The 20,692-nt window shown below is 33.6% G+C and overlaps 1 protein-coding gene across 1 annotated transcript; it reads right to left on the bottom strand.

Moving 5' to 3' along the window:
- Positions 1-430: 430 nt before the first annotated feature.
- On the bottom strand, positions 431-18,900 carry LOC145591509 (L-arabinokinase-like). The gene is made up of 29 exons (XM_081647984.1): positions 18,516-18,900; positions 17,951-18,058; positions 16,372-16,440; positions 15,651-15,734; positions 15,412-15,488; positions 14,879-14,945; positions 13,941-13,998; positions 13,786-13,853; positions 13,641-13,703; positions 12,754-12,807; positions 12,498-12,600; positions 12,298-12,407; positions 12,083-12,202; positions 10,499-10,555; positions 10,136-10,317; positions 9,877-10,036; positions 9,424-9,507; positions 8,449-8,574; positions 7,924-8,054; positions 7,763-7,844; positions 6,236-6,323; positions 5,486-5,529; positions 5,287-5,382; positions 5,123-5,199; positions 4,039-4,236; positions 3,364-3,529; positions 1,818-1,889; positions 1,036-1,239; positions 431-756 (listed from the first exon to the last, which is right to left on the bottom strand). The coding sequence occupies exons 1-29, from the start codon at positions 18,621-18,623 to the stop codon at positions 640-642; spliced, it is 2,973 nt and encodes a 990-aa protein (XP_081504110.1). The 5' UTR covers positions 18,624-18,900; the 3' UTR covers positions 431-639.
- Positions 18,901-20,692: the final 1,792 nt, after the last annotated feature.

Here is a 20,692-nt window from a genome sequence, read left to right as displayed (position 1 = left end):
TTGGTTGAGGGTGGTCTGGTAATATGTTAATGAATATTAGGTCTACATAAAAAAAATAAAAAAAATAAAAAATAAAACCTTTTTACCTAATAAAATTTGTATTGGACTTGAAATAAACACTAGAAACAAGAATTATGTTTCTTAAGGTTTCACGAAGATATTAACACTTTGCAATTCATAATAATGTCAACACTTTCTATTTCATAATATTGTTCACTTTATTCTATTTTTGTCAAATGATATTTTATAGATCGACTATCATTTGGCCCACCACAACTTATACATTTGTTAAATTATCCTTACCCTTGCACTCTTTCTTGTTGGCTTAATTGTTATGCAAATAGTAAATGTTACCTTACATCCTAACATTCATGATGCCTCATCTCATTGTCTCGTACTCTCGTGCTTAAAATAGGTATATGAAACAAAATGAAGTGTTGAAGAAGTAACATAGGTTCCAATGTGCAAATATGTTTAATCAGACAATGTTTTCTAATCGAAGAACAATAAGGTTTTTGTTTGAATCTAAATTTAGAATCCTACAACTTATTAAGTATCCCTTTTATGCAATTCCACATATGAGAGATAACAACCAAATAATCAAGAAAGGAAATACTACGTAAGAAGTTGTTGCTAATATTATTTCAAAGATCGACGACGGCGGACTTTTAAATAGCCAAACATCCCTGCACCTGGTGATGAACCTTCAAATAAAAATGGCATATATCCAGTTGCTTTTTTGTATCTCTGCTGAATCTGCAACAGAAACGAGTTGATGTTCAATTAGAACAGCTACAGAAAGTCGAAATATAGATAACTTATTTCTAAGGTGCCTGGTTTGTACAGGGGGTATAAGGCTTATCCCTACTCTGAATCTGTCACAAGCTAATTCTTACTAGCTGGTGTAGGACGAAGAGATTTAAGTTCAAAGCAAAGAAATGGAGTGCATAAAAAATGGATAATAAAAAAGAGGTGTGGGATATGGCTTGGGGAAGGGAGATGGAGCGATTACATCCTAGTCAAATTTTCAGTTACCTCGAGTATTTCTTGGCTACTCCTCATGGAGTTCCTTCCAATTACACATACGGTTCCTCCAGAGCCACCACCGGTTATTTTTGCCCCATAGAGTGCTGGATCCTCTGACCCAGATGATCTGCTATGCTGCATTTGCTGCACCAATTCTACAATCCTATCTGTACCATCCGAGCCCAAACCACAGGCATTGTAGCTGTAGTGACACTGCAAATGAGTTTGTGGTCAGACAAGGCAGAAGTCAAGTGTAATTAAGTAAAGCTTTGTTTTTACCGAATCTTAATAGTGTGTGTTTCCTAAACAGAGTTCTAGCAAAATTGTTTCCTAATACTAGTAGAATTAATTTGGATGTTAATCATTATAAAGGGGGATAGTATACACTTGAGAAAGAGCTCCATGCAAAAATGTCGTGAGAGTAATCGTAATTGTCAGACAGTCAGAGCAAATTTGAGTGTTCTGAAACATGTGTTATTTGTACTTATTGTTGCTTATATGATGATAGTATAAGTCAGGATATTACTCTAAGGGGTTTGTTCACATTTACTGAACTAAGCTGAACTGAACTGAACTAATTGGAGCTGAATTGAACTGAATTAAAATGAATATTTTACGAGAGAGAGAAATTAAGAGCTGAAGTGAACTAATTGGAGCTGAACTGAACTGAAATTAAGTAAATGTGAATAGGCCCTAAGTATGCATTTTTACGTTGCCAAACTTGTGTTTCCTAACAATAACTTGCTACAAAAGAAGGTTATGATAACTAATAGTGAGTGGTTGACTATTACCTGATAAATCAGCTCCCCCAAAGCAGTCAACTGGTCATCAGAGGGCGCGGATGTCAGGAGTGCCTTGAAGGCCTAATGTCAATGAGTGAGAGAAGAGTTTAGTGTCAGCATGAAACAAGAAGATGACAAAACAGTACTAGGCAAATATAATATACATGATACAGCTTATTTAAGCAATCCAACAAAAACTTTACTAGCATCTTAAAATAATTGAGGCAATACTTGGGGACTAGAGCTGTGGCGGATTCAATATGGGTTAGAAAAACCTGTACTCTTAAAAATTAATCAAATAACAATCTTAATAATGGCAATGGTTCAGTGGTTTCAGACTCACGTGCAAGACTTGCACATTACAATTGAGGGCAGGATCAAACCCTCGCTGGAACTTTGTAGCTCCATTTAATTTTATATTACTCCATTGTACAAAAGTCTTATTACATTCATTATTATTTAGTTGCGACATAAGGTATTATTTATGAGATATAAAAAATTCATTTGCTTTAATTAAAAATTAACGGAGGTAGTAATATTATTTTATTTTGACTTGATTGACTAATTTTGATGAACCAATTTATTTAGATGTTTGTACATTGTACCTCAATTTTTATAACTCCGAATTTGTCACTACCATATTCCATGGTAATCTTTTACTAAACAATTGTTTTTTTTTTTTTTTTTTTTTTTTTTTTTTTGCTTTTGCTGAAGCAAATGCATTTAATCAAATAACTGTAGATTCAAATATGCATGAATGACACCACCAAATTATGGTTGTATTTGGGAATTAAGACAAATTTATTTGATATCAACTAACAATATCATCTTATGTTCAAAAACTCTAAACCCATAAGCATAAATTCCTAAGGTCAGACACTAGATTGGAGCTGAATAAACCAAGATCTTGACAACAATTGTAGAGCTATATCTCTATGTACACACTTAACAGTGACACAAATAAAAACATTTTGGAAAAATTATAATCAAAACATATTTTTTCCACACTACTAATGTCTTTAATCTTATGATTTACGACGTACTTTCTAATTAGATCTTTTGAATACATAGCAGTAATATCTTACTCAATTTATCCACCTACACATCAAGGCTTTTTAGCTAGGGCTATTTATTCAATTATCCTTATTACTTTTATTACTATTATAAATCAAACCAGATTAGACAAAACAAGCCAGACCTTATTTTGTTTGTATATCGCCAAACATTTTAAACTTTGTATTGATAAAAATTATGAAAATTAGACTCTTGGAAAATACACATTAACGTAAACGTAACAAGAATTCACTTGATAAATTAGTGTACAAATACAGTAAATAAGGAAAACGGATCAAACTAGACCACACTAGCCTTCAAAAAAACTCATACAAAAACACCTTAATTTAGGCGAAGAGAACATAGCCTATGGGCAATTATTTGCAGTTGCAAAGAAAAAACATAACTACATGAGGAAAATCATTGATCACTTCATCCAAGGACTGTTCAAAGGAAAGAAAAGGCCTCAAGAGAAAAGGCAATATCAATGTTAAATACAAACCTTCACTCGGAAATTTTCATATATAGGGTGCCTTGCAGCTGCTCTGACAGCGTAAGAGCTCTTTGAATCAATTACAGTGACAGGATCATTGTGGTTTCCATATATTTCAAGAAAGGTTTCCCCATCTATACTCTCAGGGAGAACATTAGCATAAGCAGCTTCATATCTGTTAAAATAAAGATGATCAATCAAGCTGGATTTTCAACCAACGCAGAGGTGTATTTTTGGTATTTGGGAAGCAATAAGAGACATGCTAGAGGTGACAAGTACAGAAAAAATACAATAAAGCTCTCCAACTCGTGCATATCGTTATTTGAAAAGACATCAAATGACCCTGAGCATAGAACACACTAGAATTGGCAACTAGAAGTAGAATGAGTGAACATATATGATAAAAAGAAGCTAATGCTAGTGTTTATGACTTGATTGTTTAATCCCACTCTTAATAGCTTCTTTTAATAAGTCGAGAAGGTGTAGCACTACAAAAGCATATATCACCCAAGATGTTCCAAGAGCTGAGGGAGGCACATAAATGAATGCATACACGTGCGTAAGTGCATATATTGAAAGCAAGCATGCATATGGAGAAAATGTTGGTGCATATCAAAGAACCTACAATTGCCATACTATATTCCATTTCTAACAAACACGTAGCAGGAACACAAGAAGACCTACCTATGAGGCGTTAGATTGCATAGATACTCCAAATTAGCTTCAGTTACAATTAATTCAGAGCCATTGACATCATCACTTGAGTTTGCCACATCATTGATTGATTGTGAATGAGATAATGTATCAGATGCTGAAGACTTTATCATCTCCCGCCCCATGAATGCACCTACTCTAACTGATCCATAGTCCGCACCTCCAACACTGTAAGGCAGATAGGTGTTTATATAATGATCTTTATTATGCTTCAGAGTAATATGGAATACAAATCATATACTGGAGTATTCATTTTTAAGAAGGTACATATAGTATTTTTCGCAAGGTGTTAAGGCATTTCACACAAACTGTCAGCCTTAAAGATTCTTTCAATAGTAGTTCTAAAATAAAAGATTTACAAATTTCAATTATTCTTTGTACCAAAGAAATAGATATAGGTAGTAGATCTTTCATTATAGAGAGAAGACCAAAAGAATGCGAAAAGATAATTAGTCGCCAACTTTTCTCAAGCTTCTTCAACAGATATTACGTTATAATAAGAGGAAAGGATCATCCATCCACCTGAATGCACTTCTGCAAATGCTTCACAATCATAACAATGCAATACAAAACATGTTTCCTAATTGCTTTTCATATGATAAGGTAAGACATGGGATAGAGATTTTCATGTGATACTTGAGATTTGAAGGACCCATTGCCCAAACACGATAAAAACAGCATGTACATTCCAATGTAGAATTGACCTTTATAGTGCTTGCCAAATATTAAGAATATCCAAAATTTTATCACTCAGAAAAGTATACTTTACACCTTCCTATATCTGAATCTCAATTAGTTCATAAATCAAAAGCAAAATAATTTAAGATATCAAGGACCAAAAGAAACAAAATGAACCCGAACAGTGTGTATTTAATTTAGCTAGGAATCAGGACATCCTATTAAAACATTAGTCAGTTGTATCCATTTCATTCCTCTTTCAAGGTTAGCTTCACCATCTCATAAACATTCAAAGTGGCATCTTTGTTTAGCTCTAGTATGCCAATTCAACTTAAAAAGCACAAGAGTGTATCCAAGGCTTATAAGGAGTGCTTACCTGTGTCGTATTCCTGAATCAATACCCCAGAAACGTATATGGTTTGGAATTTCCACCAATCCTAAGACCTCAGCAGGCTGCACAGTTGAAAGTAGCAGAGTCATACCAACATGTCAGAAGAATGTAAATTAAACTATTTAAGCCTTAACTTGAGCATAAGTTACCTGGCAAACCATTGCTAAAAGTTTATTTGCTTCACCACATGCCGAAGCCATCTGATCCATCACACCACATGGGGCTCCAACAACACTATTCTCAACCTAAAATAGATCAGAAGCGGCTATCAGAATAAGGTGGCATTAGGAATCCAAGATATATTTACTACAGGATCTCAAGGCATTCAAAGCTTAAATGTAGCAGAACCTTTTGGCAGAGCAATGCAAGGTCTCTTGGAGATATATCTAACCCTGCAATTTTCACAAAAGAAACAGAATTAATCTTCAGTATTTCTAAAACACAAAAACCAAAGAAAACAGATAATAACAGATACTCTGTATTTGGCAATATTACACAAATACAACAAAACCAAAGCCTTGATCCCAAAAGGATGGTTGACATTTGGAGTTCAGCTGTGTATGATAAGGATTATTTATGATTATGAGCAAGAAATATTGACAGATATATATTATAAAGCTAAGAAAAGGTGAAATGGTGAAACCTACCAAATCCATATAAAGGTTTTAATCCTAGTACAGATTGAGAGAGCATCAATGGAGCATACCATTGTTCCATAATCCATATCAAACACATTAATAAGTGCTTTGTCTGTCCCATAGCAATGTTAAGAATTTCATCAAGTATAAGAAATGGTAATATCAAAATTAAACGTACTTTCAAATACTAATTTATAGCTGAAGCTTGTGGAAAGCTAAAAAGTTACAGACTTGCAAATGAAACAAAGCAAACATATTGGGAAACCCAAAAAGGAATTTTTTTTTTTTTTCAAGCACCAAGGGGTAATATGGAAAACACAAACATGCCACAAAAGCATCACCTAGTTCCATATGGTAAGGAACAATTCAAACCAACATGAGTTCAGCATAAATTGGAATCTATTTTAAATACCAATGTTTAAGTAGAAGTACATATACTAGTAAGCAAGTAATTCATTACCGTGAGCAGCTGCAACAGCTGACATGCTAGCAACCTCCACAGAGGCAGATGATGAAACACCTTTACCTTCGGGAACAGCAGAAGAAACCTGTAAGTTCACTCCAAATATAAGTCCAATTAGATTTTTCGCCCATGAAAAAAATTCAAACCAAGCAAGAGTAATAAAAGCAACGACGCCCTAAACTCATGATACAAATATATGGGAGAGCCCATCCCAAAAGCTAGTTCAAATATAAGGAAAGGAGAGTTCATAAACCTATATAGGCTTCGCACAAATCCCCGCGTATGACAGCTTAATATGGATTGTTAACTACCACACAACAACCCACTTGCCTTAACACAATGATATGACAAGCTTTATGTTGGGATTTTCCTAGCCCATGCTCCCATGACAATGTGGGGGATGATGGATGACTAAAATACCATTGGTCCAGGTTTATGTGATTACACAACCTAAAGCTAAATTTAAGGGGAAGGAGAGCCCATAAACCAATAAAAGCACTACATTATCCCCCCCCCCCCCCCAAATAAACGATGTGAAACTCAAGTACAATACCTTGTAATAAATCATAGTAATTCATGTGACTCCTCCCTAAGCAAGGTCTCCTAGGGTCAGAAGGACTCAAGTCCTATACTCGGTCATTCATACTTGTCAAAATAAAAAGGAGGAAAAGGTAAAAAAAATAAAAAAATAAAAAAAATAAAAAAAATAAAAAAATAAAAAAAAAATACTCGTTTGTTCAAAATTATAAATTATAGAACTCGGAAAGTTGTTAAATTAATTTATAGAAGATTTTGTACACCAATTAGGATCTTAATTATCAGACACAATTTTTATTCATTGATCGGTGACTATTGAAAGCTTCATGCTTGTGGGCTTGAAGATTCTGCATCCCTATCTTCATGGATTTAACTTCTAATGGTCCCAATACGCATTTGTTGGCCTATGTCAATTTGTAAATTGTAATGAATTCGGAAAAGAGACTGTGATTGTTCATGGTCAAAAAAAGCCCTAGTTGAAATAAAAATTCCCTACGACCAAAGCAATATGAAGTACCCAATTGATTTTGGTAAAATGAACGTCATTCTACACTATCGATGCAACGTTTATTATCAATTATTATATTTATATAAGATTATAGGGAATGGTACACTGAAGCTATTAGTATAATGGTCAAAACAAGCCCCACTTGAAAAGAAATCTCAGGACCAGTAGTCATCAAGCAACCAATTTCTTGTTGCTATTTAGAAAGTGAGTTACACAGTCAGTATAGGCATTTCTAACTTCCCAATTTGGTCTCAATAAAAATGCAAATAATTTTCACATTCTATGTGATGGTGAACTGGTATTTCAGCTCATAACCTACATACTCATGGTTGACTTTTTATATTCTATATCCTCCAGAGTCTAAACAGTATTCTCAACTATTTATGATCATAATTTCACATGATACACACAGCCAATTCCAGCAAATCAAGTATACAGCAACAAAGTTCAATATGATCACTAAAAGAAGAAAGCTGTACCAGCATACTGATACTATTCTCAAATCGTACGCCCAACTCAGTCATCAAAACCAGAATTGTTCCTGCCACATAAGCTGCCCACCTACATTAAATCATAAATTTTAGCTATTGAATTTAACGAGGGGGGACATAAATTTGGCAAGTGGACGATTTTAACTGACTTCTGTGAAGGGTCTCGGGAGAAGTACTGCTGTGCCTTCTCATATGAGATTGGCTTGTCTCCTTCCATAAAGTCAGACAAATCCATGTCAAAAGTTGGACCACGATTGCTCAGCTCTGCTCCAAAAGATACCTGTGGTGAGAGAAAAAAAATAGAGGATATTTAGAATGTCGTCCATCTTTAGGATAACTGTTAAAATTCAGCCTACTGAATTTTTAATATAATACCCGAATTAATGAAATCAACTAATCAAGTTACCAATCAAGAGCTACACAGCTTATTAGCATTTACTTTGAAAAACTTTACCATATGACATGGTATTAAATCTCAGCTGTAACACAGCATCGTGGGCGCATGAAAAAAGATTTTGAGCTTACCGTGACCGAGATAACAGTCAAAATCATCCATATTGCCCTCGAAAGTTGCAACCGTTTGTGACCACATCCAAGATTTAAAACCATGCCACATGAGTGCATGACTATCTAGGAAACAAAACTTACACCAAAGAAAGATGCTTGCTACTTACAATTTGAAGGACAGGTGTTGGTCCCTGTCCTTTATCTTGCTGCCGAGCCTGCGCATGCTTCCATAGCTTGTGTTTATTAGGGTGGTTTTTTTGCAATGCAACATGGCATGCTTCTTTTATAGGCATCTGCAAGTAAATATAGAAAAAGAGAGACAAAAAATCAACTAAAGCATCAATCAGGCTTCATAAAATAAGACACCATCCCAGCATACTTCCAAGAAAATGATTTCAAAACCATATCCAAAATACTAACAAGAGAATAATAACATTTTCAACATAGAGAACTTTAGTAGTAAATATATAATTAATAATTCTGTACATAATATAGCCCCCACAGTCACAGAGCGGCCAAGAAAAATTAGAATGTTGTGACATTCAGCATTTCTGCAACTTCGGAACATAAATTAGAATTTAATAACTCCATCAGTAGACACCCAGTCACAAAAGATCCTAACATTTCTCAGGTTCAAGGATCTCTTCCAAAATCCCACATTTGTTTTCAGATGCACACAGAGGATTGAATGTTCCATGTGTTTAGTATCAAAGGGTATTTAATCCCCAATTGCTTAGGGCAAAAAAAAGTCATTCTGCAATATCGATGCAACATTTACTATCTTAAAATAATATGAATATAAGAATATAGGTGATGGTACACAGTGAAAGACGTTTTAACTAAATTTTTTTCTAACTGGATTTTTACTTGCAGGAATTGTGAAAGTAGCTAAATGAGCTGGTTGGATCAAAGTGAGTAGATCTGTGGTAATTAGTTATATGTAAAATATATAATAACACACAGAATCCTTTTCGTGGCATATTAGAAGGATAAATGTTCAAACAGATAGAACAAGTGGGAAGAGAATTTGGCATCCTGGTGCTGATCAAAAGCTGAAAAGAATAAATGACAGACTTCAAAACACATTGTCTAATAAACTTACAATAAGATAGAAACTGCTATCAAAGACTGAAATGAATTACCTGCAAAACAAGGCTTCCTGAATAGTCAGCAACACCTCCCATTACATCCAGCCTTCCAGGTGCTCTAGCCACAAATATTTCTTCCTGTAAGCCAGACAAACAAATTCCCACAAAATAAAAAACTGTTAATTTTTCCTAAATAAGGGAGGAAGAACTTATATCAACAGTTATCTATAAAGCAAAGTTCAAAAATTCAGCTTATCTACCAAATAGCAAAATCTTAAATAATTGTAAATTGTCTAAAACACAGCAATAATAAAACTTAATAGGGCAACTGATTGTTTAATTTGCATACTAAAATGAGAATTAATAATTTGCATTCAAAATGAGCAATTATTAGATACCATTCATGCCCAAAAACAATTAGGATTTGCATAAAATACTTGGCATTCCATAGCTAAACAATGCAACAATATGATTGCAGAAGTGGCTCTTAAGCTAAAAGAAACCAACCTCCCAATTAAAGAATGCTGTTGCAGCTTTGTACTCCCGGGCATGATGCTTCACATCCTTCTCAAAATCTTTAGCAAGATCTGCTAAACTATTCAAGAAACTCTTCGTATCATGAAGATCACGAAGATCACCGTGAAGAATTTCAAAGCTTTCTGTGTATCTAAAAAACAAAACACAGAAAACATAAGTGTAACACATCGATGAAGTCTATATGAATAAACATGTAGTCATAAATAAAAAAAAAATAGTAGAAGCTCACAAGCTCTCAGAATTCTCTAACGCTCCATCAGCACCAAGCTTTGGAGAACCAGAACGACGACCCATTTCATTTTGAGCATTGGCATACCATTCAGGAACACAGAGATCAGGATCTCTACCTGGCATTCTTTGAAGCTGGTAACCAAGAACAATTGCATCGCGTAATCTTCTAGCACCACTCAGCTATATTCACATCCAAAAGTGACACAAAAATCAGAATAAAAGTAGATGACACGGAGTTTTCTGGAAAACTGATTAGCAATTGGAGAGCAGGGCAAGCCCTATTGTAGACCCTGCCACCTTAGTGTGTATTGTCTGGTGACAGAGTCACACAATTTAGTGGCTTCAAGGTACTTCCACTCACTTTATCTGAGACATAGTATTTTCCAACAGCAGCATCTTGCAAAATGCGAGCAGCTACCTGCAATCCAGTAGTAGTGATGTCATGCCTTAAATCAATTTCATAGTGACACAAAAGACACAAGTATCTATAATTAAGATCATCACAAATAAACGACCCTTTATTAAACATAAAACAGTTTCCTATTACCATTCTTCAGTAAATTTTCCATCTATTTAGGAAACCTTGAGAAATCTTGAGAAATGGCACTTAAAATAAAATGGATGACGGGATGACCAATACAGACACTCCCTCTGTGCAGATTTAGTTGGACCAGCGCAAGATTTTATGCAGAACAATTGGCTTCTTATTTTATAGTGATCTAGTTGGTATATAATTAGTATGAAGTGGGCCATTGCTTTTTGAGGAATGCAAAAGAGAGTTTTAACGTTCTTTAAGTGGATCCTTTTGAATTATACAAGTGTTGCAAGTAATGTAAGAAGACTTTATAAGGAAAGCAGTGCAACTAAATCCAAGACAGAGGGAGTACTTGAATTTCCTTGGTAATACCTGTTCCAAAATGTCAGTAGAACCGTGCTAATAGTTAGGAAATTGCATTCAAGGAACTACATCAATATTGACTAAATGAATTTATAAGGTTTGAAATATATATAAACAAAGCAAGGCAGGAAGATTTTTTTAAAAGGATGCAATAAACCAGCAAAGCAGGTTTTCAAGGTTGATTCTTGGTTATAACGATGTTGAAGAGGCTGTGCAGAAGTGTTCTCGTTAGTAGATTGGAAGAAGAATTTAGTGTTGGTGTCTTAGAGACTCCGCTGTCTTGAGATGATAAACATGGTAGATGTTGGTGGGTTTTCATCAATGAAAGTTTTACTACTAAAATCGAAACAAAATGTAAAGTTTAGTAGAAAAAATCTTCATATTTTCCTCACTGATTTTCTTAAATCCTAGCCCTGTGCAGATGAATTGTATTCTCTATTCTAATAACTTTTCCTCGCATGTGTTAGGAGCTTCCCCATTTTCTGTTTGGTGTAATTCCAATTATTCCGCTGCAGAGGAGGTGTTAGCAATGAAATAAGTTCTGACACCAAGGCTTAAATATTATGGATATCCCATATTTGACAAGATTAGGTGCTTATTTAGTCAATTAAGACAGGCAATGAGATAAGTTTAGGACCTGCATGCTTTTTGTAGTATAGTTAGCTATCCATAGGGTGTTATTCCCATGGCTTGTTATATTGAAGGCCCGTATAGCCCAGTTATCTTTCACTAATAGACTTTAGTACCTCAAATTAGGAAACAAGCAGATATGGCAGGAAAAACAGCTAACCACTCAAGGTACCTACTTGAACAGGAGATATGTAGATCACAAAGCTTTAACAACCACAGGCGGATCTAGTAAGGGTCTAAGGTGGCACATTCCCTAATATTTAAAAAAAAAAAAAACCTAATAAAAAAGATAAAATGTGACTATTGAATTGACAATTAGCTGTGTCCCCACCAACTTAGTAATCCTAAATCATTCACAACCACTGCAAACACACACACGCAAGCAAACGAAAAAATATATAATGGTTATGGTTATACCTCTCCACCATTTACACCACCAGCATAACATGGCTTCAAGCTCATAGCACGATCAATGTAGGGCTTCCAGTGTCCAGTCAGTAAATCTCTCCGTATCATCTCAACTCCACATTGATAGAACTGCATCCCACAATTGGTACAATATAACAGTGTAGAGGAGAATAATTGAAAGGAACTCTACCCTAAGAATGAGTAGGAATTATAAAAACAAGCACCTCTAACAGATGTCTCAAGAAGGGTTCCTCGTTAAAATAATCTCTGCGTACAAAGACAAAGGGTAATTTGTATGCCAAGGCTTCACTTGCTGTCCCATATCCAATTTTTCCTGAAATACAAAAGGATGAAAATTATACTTGAATTCCAAAATAAAATACGAAGTATAAGTTTTTCATATGCTATCAAATTTTGTGCCCACCAAGCATGCAGTCAGAAGCTGCTATTAAATCAGGTGTGTATGCATCTCTTGCTAGCTTTATAAAGCCTGGTGGAAGTTCATCCTTATCAGAGGCTCCACAGACCTATAGTGGAGTACAAATGACATTGATACAATAGGTAAATAGATAAAATAGTGATAGAAAGACAAAGATCAAAACAAATAACTAAAGAAGTTCCAAAAAAGAAAATTTCAGTTTAACTTGAGAAAGAAAAATGCAACATAACATATTTCATACCAGGCATTTCCATCCAGGAGGTAAATGATCTTCCGTCAGTTTCAAGCCTGATGGCTGCCATAAGCAAATAAATGACGATGATAAAGGTAATGGAGCAAAAATAAATTAATAAATATAATACTCAAATAAAAAACTGAAGAGGTAGATATAACATTATAACCTATGTTACTCAAATAAGTTATGCCACAAGAACCCTTTCCAAAATTATCTTATCTGAAATATACATAAAGATAGCAATCTTTTCTTTCATAAAATATACCCTCCGTTCTCTTTTAATCGCAATTTTTTCACTATTCACACACATTCCTTTGACCGTCTTTTGTGATATAGTCATGTAGGATCTTAATAAATTGGTCATGAAATATTGTTTCAAAACATTAGCTTTTGATTACTTTTACTAAAATATAATAACAGATATTAATGGTATAAGATATGAATAGTGAGCGTGAAATGCCCAATGTTGCAACTAAAAGAGAACAAAGGAAGTATATAGCTGTCTTTTTTGATCCATTTAAACATATTCGAAAAGATTAATTTATTGAACTGATATAATCATGGGGATAGAAAACAAATAGCCCCAAACAGCCATATGAAGCTAACCATCATAGGAATGTGGCTTAAAGAAGGTCACATAATGTTAGTTTGCTCTCTAATAAACTCCTGATAAAGACCAAGAAAGTAATCACTAAGACATCCAGAAAAGGGACACATAATTATAGTCTCTGGTAGCTGCGATAGAATTGCAAGCTTACTTAATCTTGTTTTCTTTTGTTATCAGATGATATCCTGTCTTCATCATTATTGTATATTCACTTCTAATAAACTAATCTGAAAGATATAGGTAACTCATTAAAAGTCATATGAGCCTCAATAATTTTCTTACTCACCTGCCCACCAAAATTAAGGATCAGCAACTTCACATCATCCTCAATTCCAAGCTCTTTTCTCACCTACACAAAAGAGAACACAGCTGCATTAAAACAAGTAAATAGCATTTGAAATTAGAGAGATATGATAGAATCACAAACAGACCTCCTTGCGAGATCTGTGTAACCTCCTAACAACCAGAGGTACATCGATAACATCACGAAAAGCAGGCACTGCCAAAACAGAAATAATGTTACAATTGCAATATTTAAGAGAACAATTTGAATCATATATATGATTGTACATGAGTCGTGATATACTTGGACAATATCCTGGAAGACGAATCAGGAACTCTGAATGAGAATAGTCCTCTGCGATCTGCATGATTTTAGGATCTTAAGTTAGGCTGACTCAGTGAGAAAGCCAGGTTATTAGCAACATTCAACAAGAAACACAAGTCTCCAACTTCTCTAGGGAGCCATTGTACCTTTTGCCAGTCAGGGTTTCATTAGATAAAAAAAAATGACAAGCTAGCTAGATTCTAGGAACTTTTCAGCTAGCTTATAAACGTTTAAAGCTGCATACCAAACATAGCCAATAGTTTCTCCATGTATTATAGCAATAAGGTAATAATGAGATGTAAGCATGTACTACTCAGCCATATTTAAAACTTACAACCTAGGCATCAGCTTCAACTCAAGCAACAAGTCATTGAGAATACAGAGCACAAGCATCATTTTGGCATAATTTTATCACATAGGAACTTATCTAATCAATTTTGGTTTCAAGCATGAAGATTAAATGTAGAACAAATGAATAATCGGCAAAGGGGTTGAATTAATTTTCTATTCTTCCCACTGACGGACTTCATACAGGGACATAATATACTGTAGAAGATCATGTGAAATAGCCAAATACACAACTGTTAAATCGGTAGTGAATTAAAATAATATAATTCCTTGGCTGGCTATCATTTCCATAAAATTACAAGTGTATGGAGAATCTATTATATCCTTATACTTGTGAGCTGTGACAATGTTCACACAGAGGAATTTTGTTAGATTAAGAGACATTTATCCAAGAAAGATTGAATGTCGTGAAAAGAATAATAATTACATCTAATTAGAACAGGAGGTCCTCTCAAAAAACTAATGGAACATTTAAGTATGTCAATGATGGCAAAGAATAATTAGAGCAAAACCAAGCTATAAGATAATAGCAATTGTGCAAAGGGTGGTAATCAAGAATTTCAATATACCTGCCAAACTATGGAACGGTGATGATGTCCAGCAGCCAAAACATAATCTGCATATATAAAATCCCAACTGCAAAAAGAAACATGTTAGAAATTTTTTTGAAAAAAAATAGATAAAATATTTTTATTTTTTTAAAAAAAAATAGATAAAATAATAATTATTCAGCAAAATTTGGCATCAAATTATGTGCTTCAAAGAAATACTTTTTGAATAAAAAAGATCTCCAAAACATTTCAAATACCATGCCTATGGAAGTTTACAGTTGTATAAGGCAACTGACAACTACAGCATTTAAAAAAAAATAAAAAATAAAACATTAATCAAGCACATAGTAAGAGAGCAACATGACATCTGCAAAAAGTAGAATTGCTAATTAGAAGATATCCAAGCACCAGTTTACTCACTCAAACAACTTAAATCGCAAGTAATTTTGATCATCTCAGCTAATACAGGTCCACGAATGTAAGCAATGATATATTAACACTGAAAAGAAACCAACCAACATTATAGTAGAGCACTATAAGGACCTCTGTACCTAAAATTGGTGACACAGACACAACGAATTCCAGCATCTGCAGCAGCACGACATGCGACTGGAACAACATCTGAAACCTGATCAACGACAAAGTAGTTATATGCCATTATATATTACAATTGTGACAGAAAATTATGCAAAGGAAAACCTTTCCCTTCATTAAAATAGCAATTAGAAAAGAGTGGGTAATAAAGGTCTTTGGAGACCCAATAGATCAAAGAGGAGCAAAGTATTTTTACCACTAAATCTGCCTTGATTGAATTCAGCCACTCAACTTCAGTCTTTAATATGGAATTCCGGGGAACAACAGCTGTCTCATGATACTAAAAAGTAAACCAAACAGAAACATGATTAGTAATCCATTGTTCATGTCCATTAGCAAAGAATAATCAAATACACTAGTAAAAGAAAGTGTTAATAATATCCTATGAACAATATAACTTCAACAGCCCATGTAGACATTAATAGATGGTGGTAATTACTATGAGTTTAAAAGTGATTGTGCAAGGAAAGTCTTACGACAATGTTCGAAATGATGTTTCTTGGTAACTATAAATGTTTTTCTACGAAAAAAATTCAACCACCAATCAATTTCACCTCTAGATGTGGTATTGACTAGTAAGATAAAGAGCAAGAGCATGCACTTGGGGCCAGGGGGTTCCTTAGGATAGATTTGCAATAACATAGACATAGGCATGAGCCTTTTTTTACAAAAATACATAAGATTCTATTATAACCAACGTTATTTATTAAACCATATCACCTACCAAATGAAACATAATAGCAGAAAAAACTCCATACAAACTAATTATACTCCCCCCTGAAGAGTACACAATACAGTTTCCTAGCTGGCACTATATTGTATTGGGAGTTTATTCTGCTTTTCTGTTAGTCAAACAATTACTGCCAAGTCTCAGATGTTCTCTAAGCAATCACATAATTCACAAGTTTGCATGCTACCTTTTCCAGAGAGGCTAGACGATCAACTGTCAAGGCATCTGCCTGAACAGCTCCACAGTCCAAGAGCACCTGTAAATCAAAATAGATCTCTATAAATAAAAAATGAAAATCTAGAGTGTAAAAGTTAAACAGCTAAAATTAACAAAGGTATATCTCTTAAGAGTATTACAGATTGTCCTCTTGTCTAGTGTATACTGATGTTATCTATAGAAAACAAGCTAGATCCAGCAGCAAACAGGAGAGTAGGTGTTTCTGGAATGCTCCAAAAATGTACCATGCTCCCCTGCTCTTTGTATTCTGCAGAACTTTGAACACGCCCTTGTAGGAAAACACATCAGCTTGGTCTCAGTCAAGCCTGATAATGCTCCCTCCGTTCCTAAATACTCGCAACAGTTTAACTTTGATACTATTCATATATTAACTTGAATAGTATACTAAATTTTTACTTATATATAAAAATCAATTGTTATCGATCCTTAGTGTGTAATATGTTGTTGAATTAGCCTCGGTATATATTTTCAAATAATATATTACTATAACTTTTATTCATATATAATTGTATGTATATAAAGCCAAACTTGTGCATTAACCCGTGTGGCCATGTGCTAGTCAAACTATTGCGAGTATTTAAGAACAGAGGGAGTATATCAATGCTTTGACTCACTTCTACACTTACACTCTGATTGGATATTAGAAAATGAAAAGGTGGAGGACAATTTCTCTTGTTTGGGTAAAGAATTGGGAGAAAGAAGGGGAAGGACAAGAAGGAATCCATCTTTCCTCACTTTAATAAGCATAATTCCTCCAAAATTGGAGAAAGAATTGGAGGGAAAATAGAGCTCACCTTTCCCCTTCCTCCTCTTTCCCTCCCCCTTCCTTTCTTTCCTTCTTGCTATCCTAAGCAATTGTAAACTCTAGTAATATGGCTACCTACACATTCTATGTGCTAGCTTTAATAAAAAAAAATAATAAAAAAAAAAATTGTCCTTTTGACAAGCATAAAATATGTATACGAATTCTAATACTCCCTCCCTTCTAAGTAATTGTTAAATTACCATACAGTTAATTTAAATCTTGTTTTGCAAAGAGGTGATTGATGAGATTATACCCTTTTAGGAGAACTAGATGGATTGACCACAAAATCATCTAAATTTAGTGTTTAGAAAATGGATGATTTTAAAAAACTTAATGGAGTTCTATAAGTTAATTTCAAAAGGCTACTCAACCCAGCTTTGAACAATTCTTGCAATAAATTATATTGGTATTTCCAAACAAGGAAGGATGGATCCTCTTTTCTCTTCTCTTCCTTTCCCTCCAATTCTCTCAAACCAATTTTCTTATTGTCTTGGCCTGCTATGAAATATTGAATATCTTAATTGAATCTCCTAGAAATGATAATGATTTATTCCTTTTAGTTATAGAATTAGTTCAAGCAACCAAGAGTTGCACAAACTGTTATGACAATTTGAAAACTTGTAGCAACTTTTGTGCCTACACAACATACTTGAAATGATTTCTAGTAAATCATGCAACCACTACTTTAACCAGGAAAAGGAAATTCAAGGTAGGATATATATACTTTACGAATGTGAAGACGAGGTGACTGGATTTCTGTAGTGTAAACGAAGTCAGGTGCTGCCGAAACCAAGTGCACGTCATGCCCGGCAAGAATCAAGTGTCTAGCAACCTGCAGAATAAAGAAAAGATTCAGAAAGTATAATATACAAAAACAATTTTTAATAACAGATAACTTGAAAAATTCGCCATATCTTGGCATGTGTGTTTGGTCAAACTGCAGCCTTAACAAACCGAAAGAGTACAATACTCCTACTACAATAGGATACATCCTATCAACACATCACTTTATCCCAAAAAAAAACAAACCACTTTATAGGAACACATTACACAGAATTAACAAAAGATTCCAAATTCGAATTTACCCAAATTTTTAAAATTCTACTAAACTTATTAGATCACGTAAAATGACAAAAATTCGAACGAAGTGTATTCTCTATCACATCCTTTTACCCTGTCATAGCGGGAGAAGGCCGTACGCTAACGTGATCATGATCAATAATAAACAAAAACAAATCAAACCCAGAACAATGTAGCACAAAATCAACCAATTAAAAAGTTAGAATTACCTCAACAACACGAGTGGCATGCCCAAATCCATGACCAGTAACATAATAAGCAAACACAAGATGCTTTGGCGGAGCGGATACATCTTCTCCTTCATTCTCAATCCTCATTTTTCTCTCTCGTATTCAATCAATTCTTCAATTTCGCACAATTTTTTTTGCAGCTTCGACAAATTTTTCAAATGATTCAATTGAATTTTAAATTCAATTAAGCAATCCGAATATCAATTTGATAAATAAAAAAAATAAATAATTGAAATCAATTGAAAATCATTTTCTGAAACAGAATTGGGAAAATTTGTTGGAGTTATAAAAAGAGGTAGCACGTGATTTCTTGAATTTATAGGTGAATTTTTTTTGGAATTTAGTTGAAAAAAAGATTAACACTGAATTTTTTTTTGTTACACTCTATCTTATCACTCTAATTATTGGGTATATCCAAAAAAACCGTAAATTAAAAACTAGTAATAAAATTTTTTGAAGGAGAACTAATACAGTAATTTCTATGAGTTAATTACACGTTATTTTAGATATGGGTAAATAAAGGATTACTTGAAAAGTTGGATAAAAAATAAAAAAATTCAAAAAAAATTATTGTTACATGTTAATTATCATGAATATGAATATGACATGAGATATGATTTATATATATATAAAGTAATGTACATCTAGTTATCCATATTAATAGCTTTAAGTGATGTAACAATAATACTCTATCTTAATTTGATACAGATATCTACGGAGATGATAAGGATAGACAATTAGTCAATTAGTCATTCTACTACTCTTAATTATTGATTTTGCTTTGTGATACACTTGCTTATTGGATAAAGTACGCAATACACAAGTTCCTTACTCAATTGTCCATTTTTTTCATTTTAGGTTGATTATAAATGTTGCTCTATCTTAGAAATGTTTTAGCCGTATTCTCTAATTATAGGCTAATAAGTTTAGATAATATTAGATTATTCAAATAAGTTTTAATTAGTTTCAATACAATTCAATAAGTTTCTAGCTGATTCAATAAGTTCAAACTAGATTGATAAATATAAATAAGAACTATGCACCTTGTACAAAATTAATTTATAATTTTATACATCAAATTATGGTTTAATACTTGTTCAACATTGCCTAAGTCACATTTCAATATAAGAGTCCATTTATTAGTGTGCTATTTACAATTGTATCATTTTTAAATAATAAAATGATAGGTTAAGCATGGTAGCACTAAAAAAAACATCATCCTTGCATTTTGGTGAGAAAATATTTATTATATGAGTGACATGTGGACAATGATGACATCAACAACGTTTTGTTTAATTAATAGTTTTTTCTTAGGGAAAACAAATCAAGCTCCACAAGATCTAATAAACCTTGCAGGAAATAGTTAAGGCATACACATTCAGCACAATTATGCGTATCCCACCTTACAACAAGAGGGGCAAGAGTGTTTCCTACTCTACGTAAATGAGAAAGATTAAAAACATGAAAAGTTTGACATGTTTGTATAATTTTTCTAGATGACTATTATATATTATATGAAAAAAAAAATTAAAAATATTCGTAGTCTATCATCCTTAAATAAAAGTAGCATTATAGTATATATCATTACTTTTATTATTTATTTACTCTATAAAGTAGAACCAATTGGAAAGATCGACTTTCATTATTATTATTGTTATAGGTGCATCTATTAAATAGGAGGGAGTCTTACATAGTCAATCACTTTGGATAATTATTTCCTTTAATATTCACACCTATCATCACAATTATATAAGAGAGAATTTTACGAAGTACTATAATAATCTAATCTAATCTTTAATCTTTAACCAATAATAATCTAATCTTTAACCAATTCATTTTTAATGATTCAACCTTTTGATTATTATACAATAATTTAAGCTTTATACCCCATTCTTTTTAATTAGGCCACAAGTCACCAAGATGAGTAGATGACCACTTATCTGATGAACCGATTTTTTTTTTTTAAACACCTTTTTTTTTTTTGCAAACTTAACGAAAAAAAAAACTTGATATCTTCTCCTTCGCTCTTACCGGCCTTCCCCAGCGTTGCCCACCTCCCCATGGCCACCTACTCCGCCACCACCGCCCAGCCTGCCCACAACCAACGGTAGCCGCAATAGCCACCTCTAAACCATCGCAAGCAGCCACCAATTACA

Source organism: Chenopodium album, chromosome 18 (genome assembly GCF_948465745.1).
Source record: "Chenopodium album chromosome 18, dcCheAlbu1.1, whole genome shotgun sequence".
Classification (NCBI taxonomy): Eukaryota; Viridiplantae; Streptophyta; class Magnoliopsida; order Caryophyllales; family Amaranthaceae; genus Chenopodium; species Chenopodium album.
The sequence above is the reverse complement of the archived record's forward strand: the minus strand, read 5'-3'. Positions and strand labels throughout refer to the sequence as shown.

What these genes read in the sequence shown, in the direction of transcription:
- LOC145591509 (XM_081647984.1), bottom strand. Translation starts at nt 18,623, where the DNA reads ATGAGGATTGAGAATGAAGGAGAAGATGTATCCGCTCCGCCAAAGCAT. An exon ending in TCTTGAGACATCTGTTAGAG is followed by an intron (nt 12,203 to 12,297) that starts GTGCTTGTTTTT and finishes TGTGGGATGCAG; the next exon opens with TTCTATCAATGTGGAGTTGA. An exon ending in TTAGAGAATTCTGAGAGCTT is followed by an intron (nt 10,037 to 10,135) that starts GTGAGCTTCTAC and finishes TTTGTTTTTTAG; the next exon opens with ATACACAGAAAGCTTTGAAA.